The sequence below is a fragment of the Hetaerina americana genome, unplaced genomic scaffold (assembly GCF_022747635.1).
Source record: "Hetaerina americana unplaced genomic scaffold, ioHetAmer1.1.p SCAF_2, whole genome shotgun sequence".
NCBI classification, from domain to species: Eukaryota; Metazoa; Arthropoda; class Insecta; order Odonata; family Calopterygidae; genus Hetaerina; species Hetaerina americana.
Window position 1 is genome coordinate 89,309,686 of NW_027286763.1, and position 21,911 is coordinate 89,331,596.

A 21,911-nucleotide genomic window follows, 5' to 3' on the forward strand; every position below is an offset into this window, starting at 1 on the left:
GGATTTGACCGTGACCTCTACGGTCTTCGCAGATAAGAAGCTTCCGTCTCTCCAATGTTCTTGACGAGCGTTCTCTTCATTCTATAAGATCCGCACTATCGCTCCTCCTTTCTCCATCTAAGCATTTCTACTTTCAGAACTATTTGTTATTTCGGTGATAAACTGTTCCAGGATTTTTATATCTCAACCGTGCTAATATGTGGATCAAATACACCTTGGCTTTCGGGTACCGCTCTTTAGAATCTATACTTTCTTGTAACTTGTAACGGGGAAATGCGATGGAAGTTCGAGCAAAACGCTAAAAGTAATCTATGTAGATTTTCCCCAAATGCAACCTGATAACATTTTTACATAAAGGCACAGTATGGTGTTTTTATAGTCGTGCACCATTGCTGCTGTAAGACCATCCCCTTCTGATTAATGAACCCGTGATTGAAGACGACGATCTCGAAACTACTTCAATCCAATGTAACTCAAATGAACTATGCTAACATGTGCATTACTTTAAGGCCATATACTCGATGAGAAATGAAGAATGGTGGTTTTGAAAATGGGCTCCTTGTGCAGGAAATGAAACTAAGTTGTCTTTAACAGGAGTAGGAGCCATTTAGAAAATATATAAGAATACATGGACTGAATGAATTTTCTATTTTCTGGGCTGAACTTGTTTTGGGAAAGAACTCTTCAATTATGATCAATTGATTCAATCGCTTCAATTATGCGTTTGCACATAAGTTTCACCTTAGAAGAGGTCATCATCATTCTTAAAAATTACAAAATATATGTCAGCGTCCATAATATTCAATCTATCACGTGATCTAGTTGGTAATTTCACCTTGAGGTACCAGATTTCTATTCACTGGTCACAAGCATCAATTTAATCCCGTACATCAGAACCAAAATGTGAATTTTATTAAGGAAAAGTAATAATGTTCAGACTAATTCACTTCTTCCTCTTCTTGAACACCTATTCAAAAAAGGCCCTTTCCTCATTTAAATTAAAACACTCCCATTATTTCGGAAAACGTTCCGATTGCCTCTCCGGAATACATTATCAATCGGAAAAGGAGGAAGACAGAGAAAATCGATTCAAATTCAATAACACCGGAAATGAGCCTGGATATCACACACCCACACACACACGTGATCAAATACATGTTTCGGGTAGCCTTTTCTAACCGCCTCACAGGTATTTGATTAGACGACGACGCTTTGGCGGAAGGAAGCCTCGCTACTTTCAGGTCTTCCCCATTCCCGCCGCCCTCCCCCTCCCTCAAAAATCCAACCCACTTCATCTTCCTCGCCCTTGTTGTGTCAGCCCCCTCCCCTGGACACCCTTTTCTTCCAAGCCCCACATTTTTCTCCCGATCTATCGCTCGCACCCAAGGGTCCCATTCCACAAACCGTGAGATTTGTTCTCTCCCTTCTCTCGAGCGTCGCCGAATTTTCCATCGGTTCCCGATACGGGGGAAGTTTTCCGTCATAAATTTTGCCCTGCAATTTTTCATCGCCATTCTATAATATGTGTTAGTTCCTAAAAGGGAAACAATCGATATGATGACACATTTATGACACGGCGCCACCCTTCTCACCGTCCCCAACTCAAACTACCTCCTTTACATATTGGATGTAATTGAGATTAAGGGTAGGTAGTAGAGGAATTTGCTCCTTGGAATTTCGAATCCCGTCTCTTATGGCATAAAAGCAGCCATGGTATTTCATGGAGCCTCTTCGCAAAATGAAAAGTCTGATGCTTAATTTTGTTGAAGCAATACATTATCGTTAGCATTCAGCTGGCGATTGTTTCTCCGTGGGAAATAATTCTTGAGTTCTATCTTTAAATTTTTTACCCGTTGCTTTTTCAATAAAAATATTACTGGCACCAAGGAACATCCTTAATATACTTATTTTTTCTGTCCCCCTTCTTCGATTGTGAACCCAACATTAATCACTATAATCGTACAGTGATCTTTAATCACAAAGTCTGGAAATCGTTTTCGAATTGACGACATTATATTCATATCTGCTTTATTTTGTTCCCCGAAACGATGAAATCAATAAAAATTGTCTTTTTTAATTAATTCTCAACAATCCACAATAGGTGAGATGCCAGAGCTTTGGGTAATATATTTTTTCCGAGTACGAGGTTTTCTTGAAAATAAGTTTCCTTTTAAAATAAGCTGAATAAATCCGATTCTCTTGAAGAATTATTCTATCATTTTATGTAGAGACATCCAATTACTCTTAGTGAAAATTTAGCAACATCAGCACCTTGAAAATGTTCCTTGTTCAGAAAACCTAAGATAGTGCATGCCTGTATGGTTATTCGAAACTATTCGCAGCATTTTACACATTATACCCAACGCGTCAATTCCCTTGCCGGTCTTATCACTAGGGAAGTATTCTACCTAGGTGGCTAGGTATGCGCCATATAATAATACATATGACACATATGAGTTCATCATTTACGAGAAACTCAGATGGTCACACATTTTATAAAAATCAAAGAAGGATAACCCGAAAGACAAAATTTTATTCATTCCACAGGGGATTTGAACCAAGCATCGAACCATAAATAATATACACCACTTTTATAAAAATAAATGAAGTTCAACGTTCTTCGTACTATGCACTTTCGACCTTGCCGCTGGTTATGTACCTATTACCCACAAATCCAATGATGGGCAACAAATTAATTGACAAAGCCACACACATGGCCATTGGGGAAGCAAAAAAGAAACTCCGATAGCGAAATGCCAGAGCGTTTCCGAAGAAAGGCGAAAGAGACAAGGTGCGAGCAAGAGAGTTTCCCTTAGGATAAGAGGAAGAGAGATTTCTTCTCCCCGGCACACGATTTGTCTTATCTTGAGCAGTTCCGTCGGCAGAGGATTCCACCTCGTCCTTCTCGTGCTCCTTCTCCACCCTCTGAACCCCTTTTCCCCTTTCAAAGGATGTCGGGAGGTGAGAGAAAGATGGTGGGAGGAAGAGGGGACGTAAGGTGGGGCAGTGGAAAGGAGGAAACGTCTCGGAAGGATAAGCTAGCTGGTGGACATTTCAATTCACTTGGGACTTCTCCGCACTCACCAGCGGCTCCGCTCCACCTCAAACCACCCCATCTCCCGGCCCCACCCATTATCTCCACCCCACCGACACTGCCTCTAGTCCTACCTTCTTCTCCATCCCCCTCGTCCTACTTCCCCATCCTCTCCATTTCTCTCACTCAAAATCCCTTGCGCTAATCAACGTCAGCCCAAAGATACGGTAATTTATTGCGCTGCACCCTTTACTCCTCCGCTCTGACTCATCCCTCCTTTGGGTGCCGGATCCGCGCTCCTGAGATGGGGCGCCACGCGGCAAATGTGGAAACGGGAGGCATTTCGGTCGAGTCCGGTGCAGCTCGGTGCTGGGATGTCGCCTTGAGAATCCTATCCGATGCGACAGCAGAAGCCGTGATTGGGGGTGGACGACTTCAGAAACAACGTGAAAGAGGGGAGGAAGGATGAAAATTTATGCTCTCAAAGCGAAAATGTCAATTATACGATGATTGGAAATTTTCTTGTCGAATTTATTTACTTCAACGTTCTCTGCTCATTTTTCCCATATTCATGGAACACGAAGGTTTACACGCTAGAAACCCAGAAAATAGGCAGTCTCTTTTCTCCAATTTTTGGATTGATGCATTTTTTAATCCAATGGAATCTGAATCAAACGGAACTCTTTTCCTTTAGCTAATGTATTTTGGCGGCATGTTTTCTATCATATTTTATTTAATGAGGAATGTACACAAATTACTTTCTTAACCACGTGTTTTAGAATTTGGTTCAGAGCACAAAATGCACTGAGCGGTGGATAATGACATTCCATTTTTCTGTGCGATTATAACAAACATTATATGCATTTATTACATGAGGAAAGTATAAATTATGTACAATAGTAAGACGTTAAATATAGGAATATACCATCCACAAGGAAACACACGATCACACGCAGTTTATTTAATCCAAACGCTCGTTATCATGATTTAAAATTTAACACTGAAGTCAGCGCACAAGCGAGGAGCTTCTAATGCTTTCAGAATCTCTGCCTTAAGGTGATATTATTATTTTTCATCGAGTATTATCCAAATTTCAAAGAAGTGTCCCAGAAATAGACCCAAATATTTAGTCATCGTAGTGCATAATATTGACACCAAATATCCCCGTGGATAAATGCGACTTCTGCTTTTTTGTAATGATAAATATTTGACGACGCTTATGAAAGTAATGCCTTGAAAGTATGTATTATAAATTCTTTAGAAGTAACCAGAATTCACGTCTCACATTTCCTAGGCTACCAATCAGAAATCCATTTCCTAGGCTATCAGTAAGTATGAAAATGCAAAATGAGTTTATTGTCAGGAAAAATGAAAACCTTAACTACTTACTTGAGTGAGCAAATGTTATTTTTTAATTCACTCCGTTTTACTCAGCCACTTCATCAAAAACGCATTACCTACAGCAGAATTTGGCAATTTTAACAATTGCAGTGATGTGAGTTTTCTCCTCACGAATACACCCATACTATTAGACAAAGGTTCATTAAAGCCCACCCGAAATACGCAATAATTGCGCACGACAAAACTGTTACACAAAGGTCATAACAGGAGTTAAAGTCTTCCAGACAGAAATACGACATCTTAGTTTCGAAATAAGCTCACATTAACTAAAGATGATGGTGTGATTATTTAACATTCAACCTAGTCCCCAAAAGTTAACAAAATAGAACAATTAACTAATTCTATATCCAAGGCATAAAATTAATCATCTCAAGGAAGCATGGGGGATATGAAACTAGGCTCTCCTGGGACACAATACTTAAAACGGAAAAAATAAAATGCGCATGAAAAAGATGTCTTAAATTACTCAAACGCTGGAAACAGAACACGAAATCTTTCCGCGCCGATGCGAAATTTCTCGACTGTATACATCCAAGGCAAACATTTCAGCGCGAGTAATTCAGGGCTGCACCGGAAAAAAAACTTTAATCGCCCATACTTCACCCACCATTGCTCCCTCAGTAACCCTCACATTTCATTGGAAGTGAGGGGATATTAGGAATGCACCTTTTTCCCTCCACGAGGGGGATACGTGAGAGTGGGGAGGGAGTCGGACGGGGCGCAAGAAGAGGGCAGAGAGGGTGGGAAAAGGACAACAAAAGATACCGGGTAATAGAGGGAGGCGGTGGAGGGGCAGGAGGAAGAAGAGGTACGGGACGAGGGAAGGACACACGTCCGTTTCGCATTAAGCGCATCGCGATTACTTAGTCTGCAGGGCCTCCGCCGTTAATGAGGCGAGAGGCCCCGGGCTAAAGCGGAGAGGACATGGATTGAGGGTCGTCGCCGTTTCACGGATCGTCAAGCGACATCATTGGAGCTCCCGAAAAAGGCTTTCCGGGGAGTGCAAGGATGAATAAAAAATATCGGATATCGTCGGCCCATGTAAATTAACTCGGTCTCGAGGAAGGAGGCGGGGGAGAAGGAGTTAGGAAGATGCCGGGGGAGAAATGGGGAGAGTTTCCTGGGGCTGGAGGAGAGGGAGGCAGCACAAAGGGAAAGTGACAGCGGGATTTATTTTATAAAGGGAGAGGAATCATTTGGAGAAAAGATTTAAGAGAATTTTGGGGATGATGTTTTCATGAAACAATTTTCAGACAGTCGTGGAATCATTTCGTCCGAAAAATAAGCAGTGAAGAAATTCCGCTAAGTTTCATAGGATGCACTTAAAAATACTAAGAAATAGGAACATTTGAACACTAGGTACTACAGAGGACAAGAACAGCGTTAAACAGGACATCTAATGTTATACAAAAAGGAATGAGAAAAATTGATGAAAAGTTATGAATTATAAGGGAATACCATTACATTTATCAGTATTTTATAAGCACATGAAAACATTAAACTGTTTATTCGAAATAATTTGGTCAATGTACCGTTTATAGTTTTCTTTTAGCATTAACATCAACCAACGTTTGCTCTCCTATTCAATGTGACATTTTTTATAAAATGTAACAGCTACTGTTACCATCACCAGATTGAGAGAAATAATTCTAACACTATCAGCTCATTATATCATATATTAAATTTAATTTACTATTCCCCCGAATTAAAAGTAAATACCAGTCGCCAATCCCAATAGTTCAACGAGAGCGCGAAAAAATAGGATGGGAATAAGAGGAGAGTCTCGATTATCATTTATCAAATTAAGGGCATATAAAGTCATGCATCACAATTTCAATGCAAAAAACTATTTTTTATTCAAGAAAATAATGCACCTTTCTTATGATAACATAGAATTTAAAGAAAAAAGAACGAAATGGGAAGTTGATTTCCACAGTATACGAGATAGAATTATCCACACTAAATGTTCTGCAGGTGAGATTTGCTTTGTTAATAAGAACAAATATTTAGATGTCATTCAAACATTGTAATTATTCATGGCTAACAAAACTCACGAACCACATTTTCAGACAATATTATATATGATGTATCATACGAGAGAGACAATGGAGTATGACACAGCATTCACTTTCATCTAGTACGGATTTTTAAACGCTCTCTACGAAGCATTTCATTTTCAATTTTCTCCCAAGCATTCTAAACTAAAAAATATTTTTCACTTAAATTATTCCTTAAAAATTTGTTTTCATTCACTGATAATGTAAACCCTTAGAAAAATGTCCACATATGACATTTTTTTGTTCACTTCGCGACACTGGCGAAAGTTAACTCTCTTCACTTGAAATGTACGACTGATAAACGGCTATATATGGAACGCGTAATGAAATTATGAACTTCTATGAAACGAATCTCTACGAGTCTATCGTACGTCTTCACGAATTTATATTTTTGAACGTACGTTCTGAGAATTTAATTTTACTGATGTATAATTAGTTGCCTATGGATACAAAATGATCACTATAATTAATTTTCCAACCTCACTGGCTTTTGTACTGTTCGTTAAATTTGTTTTTTAACCGTTGGTCTCAACTTCTCTTCTCGAGCCACACTAATGTTTTGCTAAGCTTAACGAATTTGATCATTAAAACCGGAAAAATTAACCGGGAAACAAAAACTTGAAAGTTAATCTACAAACCAATGGACCTCCCGCCTTCTCATTCCTCTTCAATTAACCCATCTCACCGGGCCTAACCCTCGCCAATCATCTTACAATCTGCTGATAGCCGTCTTGCCGCTTCCTGCATTACCTCGAAATTATAACCTGTAAACACTCTTGAAAACTTCCCGCGAGTCCATTACAGACAGAGCGACCGGAGGCCTTAAAACAAATATAAGAACGCCGAAAAAAAAGTTAAACACAACTCCACACGATGGCTGGCTGTCAATTGAGCAGACGGATTCAACTCGTGTCCCCGTGACCCATATCGATCGATCGATTGAATCGATTGTCTTCCCGACCCCTTCCCCAACTCCCTTACATTTTCACCCCTAAGGGAGCATTAGCGCATCTCTTTTTTTCCTCTACCTTTTTTTACCCTCCCCCTCACTCACTCCTAAAAGGGGTTCGCATGGTGGGTGTCGCCTGCTTTCATTAACCCCCGGACGCGTCAACCAAGCAGCCAGCAAGCCCCTTATCGACCTCGCACAAACAGACACACGAAAAACCGCACACGCCCTCCCCCCCCCATCCCCCTTCTTTCTTCGCTCCATCCGACCACCATTGTCTTCCTTCCCTTTACCTTCCCATTCACTTTCCTTCCTCGCTCACTTTTCCTCCCAAGTTTTAATTTTTATTTCAACTCATTCCAATTCGCGGGGAAAATTTCCAAGGGACAATAGCTCTCAATCGATCGCTCGGCGGCCTTCGTTTCCAATACAATGCCCTCATTCCTTTCTCTCTCTTCCTCTCCATCCTCCACTTCTCCCACTCATTCCCCATTCCACCGGCCCTCAGCTCCTACCCATCGCCCTTCAGCGCTTTTCCTTCCTCCGTGGCGGCACCCGACCGACCCGACCCGGCCCTCCTTTCATTACTTCGCTGTCCAGTTCACATCGTCCCTTCTTCCGGTCACGTTCATATTTTCCTCGCGCCCGACAACGTGCCCCTATCTCTGTAATCCGTTATCGAGAAACTAATCCGTGAAAAATCCTTTTGACATTACATTTCTTCTGCATGCCAAAACTTCCTGCTCGGCTCCTCTTCCCGTAGTTGATGACGTTATTTCTCGGAACACATGAATTGTTTTATTTTCTAGCCCTCGCTCGTCACTATCCCATTGAGCAAATTAAAAATGGACAATCCCAACGTGGAAAAACATAGCATATTCCACCACACCATATTCCAATTCAAAACTAGCGGCGGGAGAAAAGATGAAAATCATTAAGTTTAATATCGAACAAGCGATATTGATACATGAGTCAAATTTTCCATTGAATAAATTTCGGGCAAACGGTATGGTATTTCATTTTACTGTGCAACTGAAATGACGTAGTATTCCTCCCTTATATAAAGTAATATCATCCCCCTTTTGCATCAAAAGGAAGAAATTTACTTTCCACAAATTTGATATAAATTTAGGGAGACACAAAATCGACACAATTGAGTATAATACTCACTGCCCCTTCCTAATTTGGGATTAAAAATCCGTGATGCACTGGACACGGGACGAAAAAAATCGCATTGGAATAAAATACTTGTTTTGGCTGTAAACAAAATGGCTTAAATAGTTTAATACGGAAAGTGTTACAACTAAACAGAGCTTCCTTTGAATTAACCTTTAAAGTGATGCGTGACGATTTTGATATTCCTACCATTTTTTTATTATTATATATTTGCTTGAAGCTACAGTATTCTCATGAACGAACAGAGACTCAAAGTTTAAGCATACGAACGTTAGTACGCGAGCTTGTTTAAATATAAAGCAGTTCGACGAGATAACCCGACACAAAAGCAAGAGATCACTCTTTTATCATAAATTATTCTCGCACGAAGCTTTTTTTAGCTTACTGTCGCTCTTTCAGCTTTTCCTTGAATCCGCCTCTCAATTCCGGGCACCACTTACCCGCATTGATCGCTTGGTATCACATGCAACCATGAATACTTCAACAAACTACTCCCTCCCTCTTTCTCTTGCTCTTCCCCATTCGGATACGAATCATACAGTGCAGTTGACAACCTGAAAATCAATCCCACTTCTCTCACGTATCTTCGTCTCGCCGCTTATTTTTTTTATATTTTTGCGTCGAACATCTTTCCGTCAGCTCATTGGCGGTTGTGTTGCTCGTTTTACGCTCTGTCGGGCATATAAATTAATTCCCTCAAACCTAGCCATCTCTGTGAAGGGAACATTGAAAGAGAAGAAATTTGAACATAAACACTGGAAGTTCATGAATTCTCCCATGGCCTAAGACACCTCACGGTATCTATTCACTGGAAAAAGCTTTCATGCCGATCGCATATTTTTCGCGAGTTAGAAAGAGAAAACAAGCGTTTTGCTTTTAAAAAAATTGTCACTGGAATAAAAAAAACACTCGTTGAAAATCCTACATAATTACCCTTTCAAATAAGTTAAAATTTGCCATCCTTGGGCACTAATTAGTGAGTTCCAATTAGCTTTCCGAGTATTCATTGAGTAATTAATAAGCTAATTAATGATTACAAAAAACTTTCTCGCCTCTCTGACAAGGGAGATCTTCTACGCTAAATTGAATGTAGTGGCGATTGAATGATCAATGAAAAAAAAGCAATCACAGAACGCATTGAACTAAATACGAAAAATAAATTATGTGGTCTTTGCAGTCCGAAAGTAAATATTAACTACCACGAGTAAACCTCGTTTTAAGGGCCAAGGAAAAATAATTTGAGATTGCGCAATTCTAAATAATATGTACAAGTTTCACATTTTTCATAAAGAATGCCACCTTTCGGCGTGACTAGAAAATATTGTTAACTAAAACGGTTCGCCATATTTTAAGTATATTTTTTGGAGATATTATTGTTTATTGTGGAATAATACTAGCGTAAGACGTTTTTACAGCGATACGAACATATTTTATTGATAGATGTTGGCACACTTCAAAATAACTTGGCTATAGATTTTATTCCATCACGCTTTTAACCACTTTTTGGTTTCTCATTTCAACAGAAATGTTGAAGCTTCCATCGTCAACACAATTAATAATCAAACAAAACCTCTCCACTTCCAAAGGTAGCAAAAATATATTATCAGTGAGAGGATTTAATTTCATGCGGCTGGGCTGGACAACTCTTACGAACTACTCTCATAATAATACCAGTGTCAAAACTGGCATTGCAAGAGATTTCTACTCTATTCTTCACAAGTTTTTTTTCACTCAGTGAAGCTAGGAAAAGGTCTTGAAATATATATCAAACACATGAATTTCTTCGAGCAGAGAATGAATGCTGGCGCTTTGAAATTGAAACCAACAATAAATAATGAAAATTAAGTAGAAGGCACATTCAATTACTCCTTTTGATATCCAAATTAAATACAAGAAATTTCGGAAGTGAAAAAAAAATTCAAACGCGCGTAATGCTGAAGCAATGATTTTCGTAATTTCCTCGGGGCCAATTAAGAGCGCTAACCGAGGGATTGGTGTTTCACTCCGTCCCAATCTTGCCCTCTCGCCTTTCACCCTTCCCACTCGCACCCCCGCCACCACATTCATCCTCCAACCCACCTAACCACCCCATCCTCCTTCCCTCCTTTATCTTTTCCAATCTTGCCCACACGCCACCGAAAGTCGTCATCCATCTTCCCATCCTCCGCCATCCAAATCCCATTCTGCTCTTTTCCGCTCCAATCACGCCCTGGGATTTCCCTTTCCCCGCGGATGCCTCTGCAATGGCGGGGGTGAGTAAGTGGAGTGGGGTGAATAGTGTGGGCAAGGGTGCGAGGGTAGGCCACGGTGAGGGAAAACCGGTGGAGCGGGCGGGTGGGAGGAAGTCGAAAGATGGGGAAGGGGGGATACGCGGGAGGGACGTACTGAGGGTTCCTGGGGGTGGGACGTGAAAAGAGTGCAGGGGATGGATGAAAGGGGGGAGGATGATGGGAGGGGTAAGTTTCGATGTATTTCCCGCGCGCGGTGCACGGAGACGGAGCCACAAATAATCTATACTATGCGACAGCTTCGTAAGTGCGGGATATAAAATGCTCTGACTCTCCACGTTAATTAATGCATTCCAATTAAACTTTGCTGGTTTACTGGAAGCACATCTGAATTTAGCACAATTCTGTCCTTCCGAAATAATTAACGAGGGCGGGTAAAACACACACACACACATACACACACTTTTATTATATTTTAAGAGGAAAGAGCAGGGGGCATCACACGATCTCCTTGCTCCCATCCCCCGCTCACAGTTCCTCGTCCTCATGCGGTTTTAATGCGCCGCGTTAAGAAATAGTGCCGGCGGAATTCCAAAACCGCGTCTGCACGGCCAACCAAAGGATCTCGCCTCCCACGAAATTCCGAAAACAATAATGGGCACATTACTCTACTTGTTGATGGCTTCTGTGGCCAAGTTATTCACACAATATTCTGATAATTATAATCGCACCGCCACTGAGGAGGAACGGAAAGATGAACCCTACTAATTGCACAAGAAGTAACAATCACCGCCAACGTCTCATTATCGTATATTATACCAATGCAGACATTAAAAAAAACCTCCCGTTATAATGAGATTGATATATACTGTGCTGTCAACGGGATGAAATGTACAGAGTGATTAAAATGACATTGAAGTATTCGCGCACCGCTCTCGCAATCCTTAAAACTGTTAGAAATATTAGTAAATTAATACTTTTTTCAGTAGTGGTCAATTTACTTTCCCTATTATCGAATTCACGACGGAGTTCAAGAAAATATAATAATTTCGTGAATTAGATCTATGATATAATTTTTCAAGTGCTTAAGATTCATTTTAAAGCAATAAAATTGTTTTTTTTATTGTTAAGCAGGAGTAAAATTAAAGTAGAACCTTTTTTCTTAAAAAATAAAAGCAATCTTTGATGAATCTGACAATATATATTGCAATAACATCACAGAAACATATGATATATGCTGGAATCAGCCCATTCAAAAATAACCGAATTCTAAATGGAGTAGATATATCTTCTGGTTAGGGAGAATAATATACAATCAATTAATATTTCTACCAAAATATTTATTCATGAAAAGACTGATAAGCACTAAAATTCTGCTAATACGATTATTTCATAATATTCGGATAAATTTAATTTCAAAAGAATGGTATATAAAAAGGTTCAAAAAGCAGAATTCGAGACGGTATTTACTGTGTCAGAGAATCGTACTAATAATCAGTGATTGGGGAGGTCTTAGGACTATGAATAGAGATAACTCTAGAAGATATTGGAAAAGTAAATTTTAGAGAAATCGTAGAATAATACTTAAAATTCAAGTGAATAAATAATTGCAAAACTATCCCCTCCGTCTGCTTCACACTGTATACGCTCGTGTATACGTAGTATATGCCTTCCCTTCCCCACAACCATCTCTTCAGTCTGCACCATGATGATCAACTCTTTTCCCCCGAAATTCATGCATCAGCCATCCGCATGCGGAAAACATCTTAATTAAGAGTCAAAATCTCCCTCCACAAACAAGATATCAGTTTACACTTCACCTCACTCTTTCGATCAAATAAATTCCTTCAATTCAACCATTCCCAACCCTTATTAGCAATACTGTAGTCTACTTAAAAAGTATGCTTACAACTAGAACTAAGAAGAGTTACACTTTGAAACTTTATATGAAACACTTCAAAAGGTGGTACTTAAAAAAAATATTTTTCCGCTCCACGTATTTTCTATCTACCTTCAAGCCGTTCACAATACCTACTATTTCCCTTCCTATATCTCGTTCACTCAAAATTATCTCATATATTCCTGTCTTTAATACCCGATTTTCTCTCAATATAATTATGTATCCACTTTTCCTGATTTTTTATGGATTTCCCTTAACATATTACTTTCCTTTACTAAGCAGAGCACTTTGTTTCTTTATTGCTAATTTTTCTCCATTATATTACACGCTATAGATTAAAAGTCTCCAAATTATGTTAAACCTCAAGGACTGTGAGGTTATTCATAACTATACGCCGTTATCTTTAAGAAAACTTTGGCGAGAATTCGTCAACATTATGTGATGAAGCAGCGTTTTTCTACTTTTCAATGGTCATTTGATGAGTCACAGTAGCGATTCAACAATGCTGTATATTATCATATTTTTAGTTGGTAATGAATCAAGATCAGTTTCAAACCAAGCAGGCATCACGCGAAACCTCAACTTAACACCATAGGGTGGATGAAAATCCCATCCAGCATTGCCGTTAATGTCATGTGTGCGTGACAGTTTTCATTCGAGCAGTCAAAAACTTATCATTCTCGTTAAGATACCTACATCCGTAGTTCTTATTGCAGCGAAAAACTGTTAAAAACTTACATGCGTACTAAAATTTTCGGAACAATCTTGAGATAAACGAATACTAAAGCGTGTTTGTCATTTAATACTAAAGATGCGAATCTCAAGATAAACTACTAAAATGTTTCATTCTTCTAATAACAAGCCAAGGCTTACTGGGAAATGTTACATCAGACTGAATATTTAAAACATCCTATGAAACTCAATTAACCCAAAATAAGAGCCCAAAAGGTTGCTAAATTAAGCATTTTATCTACGAGAATAATTATTAATCAAAGTCATTTGCCATGCTGAGCAATAATATAATCGCTATATCGCGTGCAGATAAGAACGAATGTCACGCACTAATTATGACCAAATAGCTACCCACTCATTAAGCGAGACAAACGCCAGTGGGAGCATATCCTAGAGAATTTCTTCCTTCATATACTCTGTTTTTCATAGTTGTGCCGCTCCTCATTAACCCAAAAGCATGGTAAACCATTGTAAAATAAAATAAGCGCATTGAATTGTACCTATTTAGGAAATAATAATTGTGTCTTTAAACGACACCCTAAAAGCCACCTTTTTTCCTATGAGGATATGATAAAATGAAATACGCCTTTCTCATTTATTACTAAATATTCGTAATGGCAGGCTTGCTTGAATCCGTATTTTTAAGCCTACTTTAATAGTTACAGCTTTATATTAACAATTACTTTATTTGTTTCCATAAAACAGAACCCGATTATAAATCAATAAGTAATATATATGGCTCATACTTAACTGTGTTCGTAATTGAAAATCGACTGTAAATGGGTTTTAAATTGCATTTAAGAGAATTTAAGTTGACCTCAAAATTACCCACCTCTGTCTACGAAAACCTTTACAAAAATGTAACCTATGAATCATATTTCTGGGACCAAGGCTGATGATGAAATTGTAAAAATAAATTAAGAGACGATCCATTGCATGGAAAAGTTGAAGAGGAAAATTTGTATGAGGAGGATATTTTGGGAGAGAAAAACCAGAAGTCTTGGGAACGTGTTGAGGTACGATACATTTGCTAAGATCAAATGCATGGAAAACTGGATGAAGAGTCCCAAGAGGGAGACCTAGGAACAAATATCTACACAACAAATAAAAAAGGAAGGCAATGAGTGTATCATAAGGCGCAAAATAATTAGCCATGGATAGGAGGAATGTACGAGTTATTAGTATTCCGACTAATGATGTACCAATGGTGGTACTGTTAAAAATGGGCCTTCCTATTTTAAAAAAAACGAGAAAAGGACCTTCTGACACAAAACATAAAAAATTCCAAACCGATGCACAATTCTCAAGTCTTTGTAACAAAACGCAGGGGTGATGCGAAGGGAGACTTTCCGAAAAAAAATACAACGTAGACGCTAACTTTAGAAAGAACGAAACTTGAACAACGCGGAAGTCGGTTAAGCCATCGATCACAGAAGATCAAAAACGAGATTACAGGGCGCGGACACATACGGTCAAAACTCCGGACGAAACGGGACGTGAGAAGTGCACACGATCCCGAACGGACGAGGGGCGGGATAAAACACATGGAAGAACTCCTCGCACCCGTCTATATCTCTTTCCCACCGTCACCAATCGATTTTCTTTATCGCAAAGTGTACTCTTTTTTCGCTAACGAGGACAACGCCGACTTCCCTCTCCTCCCTACTTCGACGGTCTCTTCCATCGTTAGACGGGGAGGAGGACCTCCTCTCGCCGTTTAAGTTAGGCGGTGGGTGTTGAGAGCTCGGTCACGTATGGAGGGAGGGATGGAACGGAGAAGGACGATACTCGGGTGGCGAGGGCCCTAGGTGGTTTCATGCGAGAAAAGCGACCGACGGACCCTGGGTGGGCGGGATCACCTCCACGGCATGCCCAACTTTCCCGCCCCCGTTCGCCCCACCGTACGCAATGCAAGCCGCCAAATGGCGCCATTAGTTCGAAGATGCGGGGCACCCCGAATGAACTGGGAATGAGTGCTGACCGCCACACTTGGTGCCTAATGGAGTCAACTATCCGAAGCCGCTCATCAACCTCCTGCCAACCTTCTGCGTTGTATCCAGCCGGCGGGACGTGGCGAAAATGACATAAATGAGACGCGGGCGTGAGGACAGTGAGGAAGTGCTAAAGTGACAGACCTACCAGTGGATAAAAAAAGTTGTCATTAAAGGGCATGAGACTCCCATTAACCGAGTTACAGTTTGGGTAAGAATACATTTGAGATCTTCCTAATTTTTATATCAAAACTATTTGAAAATGATTAACCTTACTCAACTATGGTATCACCTTTATGCAGTTTTTTCACGTCCGGAACGGATTTCAAACGTAAGTAACGGAAAGCATCTCTTTTACGGAATACGTTACCCTCTCAGACAACATTGAAAATTCAAGAGTTTTGAGCACCTGGGAGTCAACGAATTAGATTCCGCCTAGCCCTCACCAATAAACAACAAGACGGCATTAGGGAGCGCCAAATTATCAAGTTAAATGAAAAATTTACTCTATGCTATCTTTGGGGACAGTCGTAAACATGGTCAATGTTTCACAAGATAACCAAGAGCTACTTCAATTCCTCCTTCTGCATAAGTCGAGGATTCAAGGTTCAAATCAAGGAAAATACTTTGCAGCGATGGAAAAAATTCTCAAGTTAATGGTTATTTAGCTTATGAAATTACAGAGGAAGGAAAAAAGAACTATTTTTCAATGTTTACTACTGAATCATTCTAAAAATATTAAAGTCAATTATTTATAAGATTTATGTTTATCTTCAAAAAGTAAAGGGGAAGGAAGAAAAGAGAGCTTTGTCAGCCATACAGCCATATCTCTAACTTAGCCGCATATCGTGGTGAAGGGTCAAGCTGATAATTGACGGATACTTGTCTAGAGCTTACTATATATCTTTAAATGCCTTGGATCTAACCTAAGCCAGGATATTCCTCTGGTACCGAGATATATCTTGACAGGTAAGGGCTAGCGGGAGAAGGAAATATACCCCCTTGACCTGAATACGTGAGGTCACGTGCCGCCTAACTCGGTCCCCTTACTATTTCCGAATCTTGCATCGAATACAAGACATTACTTTACCAATTGGCCTATGAAAAAAATAATTTTTTTACTGCTAAAAATTCTTTAGTAAATATTTTGCAACTTTTTCACTCTTCCATTAATATTGTATTTTGTACATACAGTTTTGTTTTAAAATTCGTTAAATTCATGTCTCCATCGCTTCTTTTGGGGTTTAAAATTTCGTTAAGGTCAGCAAATAAAATCCAAGGGACCCGAATTCATGAATGCCCTCAGTACGGTAAAACTCAAAACACTAGGCCTTATATTATGCAGCGAAAACTGTACCTACCGATCTGCACTACCAAATTTAATTAAGTTATTTTGGATTCTTATACGGGGGGGGGGGGTTTAATGGATTTCTATGGCTACATTTACCATGAAAGGAAATCTATTGTAGCGTAAAGGCAATTTATAAGATCACCTTAATCCAGGTACTAAAGCTCTAGAATAGCATTATTACTGTTTTTAAAATAAAAAAATTATATTTTTAGGGAACAGGGAACTACACTACCAAACTAGACATCCGAACAATATTGCAAGACAGTTCTTTACTTAACAATAAAAATAAAGCACTGATATTTGCGAAAACCTTGCAAAGTAACAGTAAAAAGTAAAAATAAAAGATAAATATTAGTATTAAAATAAATTGGAATGATGCAAATAAATGAGGTGTCGATATCACGGAAACACAAAATAATTTTTAGCCAGAATAATGACAACCTTTGAATAATTTAAGTAATTATGCACGCAAAGATTATCGAAAAAATCGAAGACGATTGGATTAACCGTGCTGCATTATAACTGTAAAGGCTACAAAAAGCTATATAAAATATAAAACATTTTATTAAAAAAATGTATCAATAGACTAAGTATCTGATTATGCACTTTGCGTATAAATTATTTTTGCAAAAAACCTTGGATTCATTCGAGCCAAAAATCAATTTTTAGTGTTTCATTAATAACTATCAGGATCAGAAAACCTAAATGAAATATGCTGCTCACTTAAAACATCAGTCAATAATATTTGTGGACTTCTCTGAAATGACCAAATGTAAACTTGTCCATCGAAAAAAATTGGCAATATAAATAAGTCACATTACCCCTTCTTTAAATTGATATTTTATTTAACTCTTCAATCTGATATTTTATTTAATTCAACATCGATCCATCCAAATACTTCATCATGTCTCATGGGGTAATTCCAATGAAAAACGTCTAAAGCGTCGCAAAAAGGTGTAGCAGGCTTTTTTCAGAGAGGAGAAAATTCATTTCTTGCAACATGAAATAATTAATTTCATTCCTCGGGTAAACAGTTATAACCGGAGAAAAAGACAAACTTCAATATTCAGGCAGGATATCCCATATTGGCCAGCAAACATTTTATTGACTGAGAAAATATTCATTGCATAAGAGGCAATCCACAATGCATCTTACTCCCTCATTCCGCAAAAAAGAAAGGGAGAATGAATGACCCCTAGCCAAACCTCTTATGGAAGGGCACATATACATCACTGCTTTTACTGGCAGAAGGCCAAGGATCGACCGAGTGATTCGCAATACTCCGACGGCCCGGGCTATTGGTTATAATTTTTGGAGGAGAAGGAATCGCATACTGTGGAAAGCCATGCAACACACATTTTCACATAATTGGAGACAATGCGATGCTTCCCAGAGCTCAGTCCTTACTTGAAACAATGCCTAATGCTTAGCAATTGAGAAGCAAGAAATAAGCTCCAAGATAGCCGTTGACTTCTTGAAAAATTATTGAAAATTTGGCATATTACGTTTCTAGTTTGATCTCTTTGCGAAGCATGGTGTGCGTCGTTTTCATGGCTAGACTAGACAGCATTTTAAAAATTAAAATTTCTCAAAAGTGAAAAGGAAATAGGAAATTACATAGGAAATCAATAGACCTCAGCTAGATCCCGAACGCAATTTAAATTTTTAAGTGAAATACGAATTGAAAACAAACGGCGAGAATGACTGAATCTTGAATCTTCTGAAGCTAAATGAATATATGAAGGACTTAGAAAATGAAGGAAAAAAGAATTCTGAAAAATTCAAGATAAAACATTACACTGACGCTAGCTTATTACACAAAGGTTTGATTCATATGTTCAATGAACATTTTGTATGGGAGATAGTAATTTCTTCAGCGTACAAGTACACGGTCACAAAATAAGTGAGGACTTTAGGATTACTTGTTCCATTATTTTTTTAAGAGCTTCGTACCTTAGATGCACAGAATTCTCGACTTTCAGGAGCACTCAACTGTATACGAGTAACCAGCATTGAGACATTACCAACAACCAAAATACGATTAAGTTTTGTTAGATGGGTAAACCTTTCGTGAAATATTCAAGCAACCTAGTTTTTCTAACGACCGTGTGACGTCAAACACTCGTTCCTCGTGATAACTGTTGATAAAAAAAGGACATTGTCTCTTTATATCAGTTACTTTATAAATGAAATATAACTGCAATGGGACATAAACGCTCGTGGCGATAAATGCTGGGAGAAGAAGGGACATGCATTGAATTTCGGCCGTTGAACTTACCGAAGAGCGTGGCCGAAGAAAGGAACCAATAACAACGGAGCATCGAACCCGTCCTTTGTCACCAGAGAGAATAAGAGCGGGAGCACAGAGAGGAGGGTATGAGCGCGTCAGCGAGGCGTGGACATTGCTCTAGCAGTCTACACCCCCTTGGGGGGAAGGGGGAAAGTTACGGGTGTTCTGGTTGGAGGACACTACGTGTGCGACGGGAGGCCTCCGTGCGAGTGACCGACCGGCGTGATCGGGACGCTGGTTTCTTTTTGCTTTGAGTGTGTTCCCTTCCTGGGCCGAACCGATTCCGCACCATCGGCTGCCTGCAAAATTTTTTCGGTGGCCATGCGAGCATCATGCAATTTTTTTAGATATGCCCAATGGCTTATGAATATCCCTTCGCGTTTTCCGATATCGAAGTTGCATTGGGACGAAGTCCCAGAGGGGTGAGATTTTCTTCCGAAAACATTTCGTTTTCAAATATTATTTTCTAAACATGTGACGACTGGGGGAAATAAATTTCACGCAAACAGGAAAGGTTTTATCATTTGACCTAGATTATACAGAAGGTGAAACGATGCGTCTGGTTTGTTTAAGTCCTTCATATTGACGATAAAAATTGCTTATTTTTAATTTAAACAAATATTTCCTCCATGTTACCGTTTCAATGGAGTAAACTTTTTTATCCTATCACAAAACCTGAACACCAGTATAACTCAGTATTTCTCAAAGGAATTGTTAGTAACCATCGCTTTACGCTCGACTTTAATTGTGACACATGACAAGACAAATGAACATCGGATTGGTAAATTCAGCAGTCAATTTTAAACACGCAGCATGAACTTTATTATCATTTAAATCCAATCATCGAATTTATTTTTTATTAAATGATAACGATAGTGCACTGCAATAGCGAAGAAATAATATGATTTGTAACCAAATTGCCAATTATACAAATATTATTATAAAAATGGAATATGGATATTTTAAAATAATCTTCAATAGTTCCACACTTTCCATGAAAACAAAGTTTTGGAAAGGAGCCTGGAGATATGCTATGATCAAATCCTTATATTTAGAAGTTATATGCTATGAAGATGACTGAAAAATTAATACAACAAACACATTTTGTAAAGAATCAATCTCATAAGAAAATAATACTGGCTTAGCAAAAAAATGCTCCAGATATTTGCTCGTGTCCTCAGAAAAACCTAAGCCAAGTGCAGTGATTTTTGCACACTTACCAGGGTTGTTAACTTTGCAGGGAAGGACGACAGTGGATCCTGTGACTACGCGAAAGGTCTCTCCGGAAGTCACGAATGTTGCCTCTGGCTTGGCATCCAAGTTGCTCACGCTGTAGTCAGAACTGGCAGCGGCTGCGGCTGGAATGGAAAAGAAAGGAATGGAACATGAGAAGAGCATTGTTTAAAAACTGATGAAATAAATGCAATACAGGTTAATTCAAACAAGACGGAAAAAATGGAAAAATTCATGTCATTTTGAGGGAAACACATCATCGACTAACTGACGTTATGGGACTAACATAAAAGTAATAAATGGTGGAATTAATGAAAGAATTTGCTTATTACTCAACGAAAGTCTAAAATGTTACTCTGAAATACAGGACCCGGAAATATTTTATATCTGTTGATACATTCATAATTGTTGAGTTTTTTTTAACTAAACCTTCGACTTTAATTGTTTACAAAGTATCTTTCTATCGTCATACTTTCGCATATATTCCTTTGTATTTAAACAAAGTCGGATTTGGGATAGCACGCTTAAATCTTTATAAGACTTGGACGCTCAGTATTTAAGTTGATTTATAAATGCGATGCTTTTTACTTAAGAGGGTCTAGGGTGTAATTGATAATTGTGGGAGAATAATTGGTCGAAAATATGGAAGCTTTTAGTAGTCCATCAGCAAATCCGCAGTTATGCTCAAATATTATAGGTGATTGCCGCAAAACATTCAAATACTCATAGATACAAATGATAGTACCTGCAGACATTAAAAATAAATTAGTAAGGATTATATTTCCCACGTGATAAATAATATTTTTTTAAGTTACCAGACTGCGATGAAAGGTGATTTCAGGAATAAAAAAATGATGAAATTCCATATGCTTAGAAGCAGGTGTGAGAGAAGGCTTTAAGCTATAGAAGAAATAATAAGATAATCCAGAGTACCCGCCTTTATAATGTTATGAAGAATATAACGAAACCCTCTTTCGTGAGTTGTAGAAATGAATAATCCTATCTCAAGCCCATATTGGATTTCAAAATGGGCACACGCTGCTTAAAGCGCTTGCCCCTTTATTGTGACACGGCTAAAATGAACACCGACAAAAGGTAACAATGTAAATCACTTGATGGCATAATTCCATGCCAGCTCAGAAAAGGTAATATTTTTACATTTTTTCAAATAAATTGGCATGAGGGCATGAAGAGAGAAAATGGTCATGTATGCGATATGACAGAGTGTACCTAAAGGCATAACGAATATAAAGAATAGGCTGGATGCGTCAAAAAATACTGAGTACCTACAGTAAAAAGAAAAAGACATTCAAGCTACGTGCGATTCATCCCGGTTCTGCACGTACAAGAATAAAAAATCAACCAGAGACCGTTATAAGCCAAGTGCTGAGCTTATTTCGGATGGAAAAAAAATAATCCTTCGCATCGCTTGGGTAGTGGGAGACATGAGGGCTGGTTTTCACGACCTGACTTTTATGAGGTAACCGTCACAGGATGGGAAAATCACATCAAAAGCTGACTCGAGAGGACGTACCTTGGAGAGACGCTAGAAATGAATGGGGTGACGGT

General features: G+C 38.9%; 1 protein-coding gene across 1 annotated transcript in view; it reads right to left on the bottom strand.

Annotated features, from left to right (window-relative positions):
• LOC139688175 (opioid-binding protein/cell adhesion molecule homolog) overlaps positions 1-21,097 on the bottom strand; it is a 402,452-nt gene extending 381,355 nt beyond the window's left edge. Inside the window, exons 1-2 of the mRNA XM_071585601.1 lie at positions 21,088-21,097; positions 20,330-20,467 (exon numbers count right to left, since the gene is read on the bottom strand). Coding sequence (XP_071441702.1) covers positions 20,330-20,467; positions 21,088-21,097 — 148 coding nt within the window. The remainder of the gene's footprint in view (positions 1-20,329; positions 20,468-21,087) is intronic.
• Between the last annotated feature and the right edge of the window lie 814 nt (positions 21,098-21,911).